Source organism: Quercus robur, chromosome 9 (genome assembly GCF_932294415.1).
Source record: "Quercus robur chromosome 9, dhQueRobu3.1, whole genome shotgun sequence".
In the NCBI taxonomy this organism is placed as follows: domain Eukaryota; kingdom Viridiplantae; phylum Streptophyta; class Magnoliopsida; order Fagales; family Fagaceae; genus Quercus; species Quercus robur.
The window spans coordinates 32,721,377-32,726,286 of NC_065542.1; the positions used below are offsets into that span (position 1 = coordinate 32,721,377).

The 4,910-nt window shown below is 33.8% G+C and overlaps 1 protein-coding gene across 1 annotated transcript; it reads right to left on the reverse strand.

Annotated features, from left to right (window-relative positions):
- Positions 1 to 960: 960 nt before the first annotated feature.
- LOC126700978 (uncharacterized) lies at positions 961 to 2,361 on the reverse strand. The gene is made up of 2 exons (XM_050399134.1): positions 1,789 to 2,361; positions 961 to 1,683 (listed from the first exon to the last, which is right to left on the reverse strand). Exons 1-2 carry the CDS (start codon positions 2,359 to 2,361, stop codon positions 961 to 963), a joined length of 1,296 nt encoding a protein of 431 aa, XP_050255091.1.
- Positions 2,362 to 4,910: the final 2,549 nt, after the last annotated feature.

Consider the following 4,910-nt stretch of genomic DNA (forward strand, 5'->3'; position numbering starts at 1 on the left):
AAATGTTTTACAAAACCAAACTTTTCAAAAAAAAAAAAAAAATTAAACCTAGCAAATTTCTTCAATCTTTTCTTTCCCCACTCCCCCAAAATGCATTAAACACATCAAGAAGTTAAATCTTGGAAGGCCATAAAACTTGACACACAATCACATGTACAGAGTTTAACAAAGATTTGCTTGTGCTGTGTGCAACTAGTAAGTGTTTGAGATATTCACAAGATGATATGTAGACAGAAAATAAGCACAATTTCTACATTATCCATCACATAAGTTTGAAAGTGACTATCACCTAAAGAGCTACACCTTACTGAGCATGACTTTTATAATTTGCACACATGTTCATGATTGGAGAGTAACAGCGGTGAGATGGTTATTCATGCCTTTCTCATAGGATTCTTTAGTCTTTACAATCAAAAGAATGTGACTTCAAAATCAAGAATATGTGATTAAAAACCATAAACAACTCATACAATATAAGCACTACATAGTACAAACTAGCAAAGTGCAGAAAAATAAAGCTCATCAAAGCTAAACAAGGTACATAGTCATGAAATGTAAATTTCATAAGCCAACCTCAATTATACATCTTGAAGATGTATAATACAAAAACTTTTTTTTCTGATTTTTTTTATTTAAAAAAAAAACTGAAAAACATCAAAAACAAGAACGCAATGTATGAATCTCATGCAAATGAAAATCCTAAAGAAAAACAATTTTGGTCACAGGAGATAGAAAGAATTAACGCAAGGATCATGTTAGATAGACTCAATGAGTCTGAGTCTTTTGCATCCAGACTTTTTTAGATGCAAACTTGGATTTGGGATTTCTATTTGAATTGGCCCTAATATCAGCTCTAGTATTGGCATAAAGGTTAAGAACCTTTACCAGTTCAGGGATAAGTGTCATAGGATCTTATGCTTTTTGATATAGAACTTTTTGTTTGGATGCTTGCTTTAAAGTTTACTTTAAAGCTTGCAACCTAAAGCAATTTGGCCTAGTATGCCCAGCTCCACCATAAAAGTGACAAAACCACTGAGGTTTATGGTTTTTCTTGTTTTCAAATTGATTGAAATTCTTAGGTTTAGACACAGATGGATGAACAACAGAAGTAGATGATGCAGGTACAAATTTGGGAGTATTAACATCCGAAGAAGATCCTATATCAACAAACCCTAGACTTGTCTTGTCAAAAACAGATTTTTGAACATTTAGCATGTTATCCAATTTAGAAGTAGAAGTTCTATCTATTTGTTCTCTAACAACAGATAATTCTAGTTCTAAACTTTTAACTTTTTCAAGCAAAGCCATGTTCTCAATCTTAACGGAGTTCAAGAGTTCATTGGCATTAAATAACTTTAACAACAAATTCTTCTTTTCTTGTTCAAGAGTGTTTATCCTTTTCAACCCTAACTCAATACTCATAGCATCTTTGGCTGCATTCTTGCATAGCTTGTTATAAGCCTCTTGCAAGTTAGCATTCTCAGAGAGTTCCCCATCAGAAGATTTCTCATTAGCAGTCTCAATTTCAGTTACTACAGTAGTAGCAGTGAAAGCCATGAAATTTTGTTCTTGATCACTTTCAGGCTCATGATTAGAAACTTCATCATCACTCAGAATAACTGCCATGGTTTTACCTTTAGATCTCAAGAATGTTGGACACTCAGATTTTAGATGATCATAACTCTGAAAATCATAACCTTATTATCCTAATGAACTATTAGAAGATTGACCTACTTTATCTTTTGATTTTTCAAAATTGTTATTTTTGGCAATGTCATTCATCTTCACATTCTTAGGGTCAACATTGTTTCTGTTTCTTGCCCTTCTATTATTATTTCTTAGAAAATTTCTAAAGTTCTTGGTAAGATAGAAAATCTCAGTAGATGGGAGTTCAGCATCAAATCCACAATCATCAACATCATCAACAGATTTTAAGGCAATTGATTTGGATTTGTTAGTTTTTGGTAAGTTAAATTCATAGGACTGAAGAGATCCTACAAGTTCATCTACAGGAATAGAGTCAACATCTTTACTTCTAGTTATGGCAGTAACTTTAGGTCTAAAGTCCTTAGTTAATGATCTAAGAATTTTCCTAACAATTTTAGATTCATCATAAACTTCACCCAAATTAAATGCAGAATTGACAATATCATTCAACTTAGCATAGAATTCATCAAAAGTTTCATCATCATACATTCTAATACTTTCAAATCTAAAGGTCAAATGTTGCAATTTATTGATTTTTACTGCCTTAGTGCCTTCATGTACTGTTTGTAAGATGTTCCAAGCAGTGTGAGCAATCTCCACATTTATGATCCTCTTAAATTCTTCCATAGAAATAGCATTGAATATTGCATTCATAGCCTTACTATTAAAGCTTGCTACTTCCTTTCGGGCAGTAGTCCATTCACTACTAGCAGTGGTTGGTCTTTCCCAACCGTTTTCAATAGACAGCCATACTCTCTCATTAATAGATTTCAAGAAGACTTTTATCCTAGCCTTTCAATAGGCATAGTTATTCCCATCAAGGTGTGGGGGGATCACAAGAGACTGATCGTGTTCCATGACAGCAGGGGTCAAGGATCAACTCTAGGTTAAGAAACCTATAAACAAGAGCTAACCTACTTTGATACCACTTGTGTAGTTAAAAGGTACAAAACCTCTCAAATCTCACAAAGAGTAACACATAAGTCTTCCAAAAGTCTGAAAAACGTATCTAGAGTTTCCCTTTTATATTTGGAGAAGTTAAAGTGAAACCCTAAATGTTTTTCTTGGGCTTAGGCCTAATTTAAAAATTCTGTAGAATTTTTTTCCTGCGATATTCGATCGATCAAGTAAGGTAGAAACTCTCTTCCTTTTTCTGCAATCAGCTGGACTTGAAACTTGAAATCAACATTTTTAAGCATTGCCTAACAATTAGACTAGATATGTTTTGTTTCAAGTTTGCCAACACAATAAAAATATGATTCTAAATATTTAAACCTAAATATTTAGAACCTAACAAGAAATCGCGGGTGATGGAGCTAGAATCGCAAGAAATTTGGCAAACTAAAGGGAAACGGTCTTTTGAGCAATAGTTGTCGCTTTGCCATAAGGTACCCCCTGATTTTGGCAAATTCCTTTGTTTAGCCCCCGAAAACTATGATTTTGTCATTTATAGTAATTTTGTTTCCTTAATAACTTTTTGCTCAAAAGTCATAATAAGGTCCTGCTCATTTTTGAGATTACTCTTAAGGTCAGTAGTTTATGATTTTCCATTTAACTCAATTTTACTATTTTTGGTAAAATTCAGTGTTTTGCCACCTAATCTCGTAATTAGTGTGAATTAGGGTTTCAGACGTTTTCTAATTGTCCTAGGGTTTTACTTTCTTAGTAGATATATGTTTTGTAGGCGTTAAAGGAAAAATAGATTATTATCAATAAAAATACAGACGTTTTATCAAATTCTTTCTTTGGTGGATTCTAGTTTATCACTTTGTGGATTCAAGAAACCCCTTGTGGATTCGAGGTTTACTACTAGAAACTAACAGTTTAGTTTGTCCATCAAATCGAGCATCAAGTGTGCTTTTTTCAGTTTTTTGCGACATCACCTTATTACTCTTTGAGTCTCTTCTCTTTATCTCAAATGTAAATTTGCACAATTTTAAATAAGTTGATGTAAGTGATTTTCAGGGTTAAATATGTAAAATTGACCATTTTTTCTATTTTAAATAGCTAGACTGATACGAGTGCTCTTAAAAAAACAAACAATGAAGACACTACTAATCTCTAAAGCGTTACTCAGTATGTTTGAAATGGACCAAACCTTGATTTTAGATTTATCATATGGGGTCTAATATATTCTTATTACACTCTGCTTGAGGTTCAATGTAACATAAGATTCAATCTAGAAAGAGTTAGCTGTTTGAGACTACGGGCATGTGTCGTTAGGAAAATCATTTTATTTTCCTAGCTCTCTCTAACTCAAAATTTTTATTTGCTCTCTTTAAATCTTTCTCCCAAATCAAATTTTTTTTTTCCTCAATCTATTTTAACAAGGTATCAGACTCACAATCTACATTCCTCATCAATTGTTGCTGTCACGACTGCTATCAACTACAAATCCCACACCCTAGATCAAGATCCTCCTTGGAACTACATCTGAGTCCTCTAAGAATTATTGTTTTGGACCTTCAAGCATCTTAGTCCTTATCATGCAATTCCTTGTGGTTGCACACACTACTTCCTGCTATGAAGACAGGGATGGAACCCTTGTTTTTTTTTTGGGGGGGGGGAGGGGGGGGGGGGGGGTGGGGTTTGCGGTGGGGACAAAGTATGAAAAAAAGATTTTCACTCTTTAATAATAAGAATATACAAGGATTCAAAAATAAATTTATACATAAAAATAAAACATGTCTAATAAATGTTAATAAAATATAAATAAAAAGGATGCAATAATTATTTTTAATGCATTTTAATAATTATCTTGATCTACTCTCCTTCTGGAATACACGTGCATCATCCTTCCCGAAAAATGGAGCATTTGACAATGAGTTGGCGTAATCTATCTCTATCGGATAAGGAACGTATTGGTTTCATCCTTCCCAAAGACCATAGAAAGGGAGAATTTGTTATAGTTGCGAAATTCTTAACATCTCGATTTCTTCAAATTGAGGCCATGGCAAGAACTTTCAAGCAATTGTGGCAGTCAAACAATGGTTCCTTGTAAATGCTTACAGGCTCCTCAAGGTGAACAAAACACATCAATTTTAATGGTGGAGTCCATGGAGTAGCCCCGCTAAGAGCCATGAGTCTTCTAGTATGGAACTGTTACAGGCTTGGGAACCTAGTGACAGAGAAGGAGCTTGGTGGTACAACCTGAGCTAAAGATCCCTTTATCGTGTTCATCGCTAAAACATGGGCTAATGAAG

What these genes read in the sequence shown, in the direction of transcription:
- LOC126700978 (XM_050399134.1), bottom strand. Translation starts at nt 2,361, where the DNA reads ATGAATGCAATATTCAATGCTATTTCTATGGAAGAATTTAAGAGGATC. An exon ending in ACAATGTTGACCCTAAGAAT is followed by an intron (nt 1,684 to 1,788) that starts GTGAAGATGAAT and finishes TATGATTTTCAG; the next exon opens with AGTTATGATCATCTAAAATC.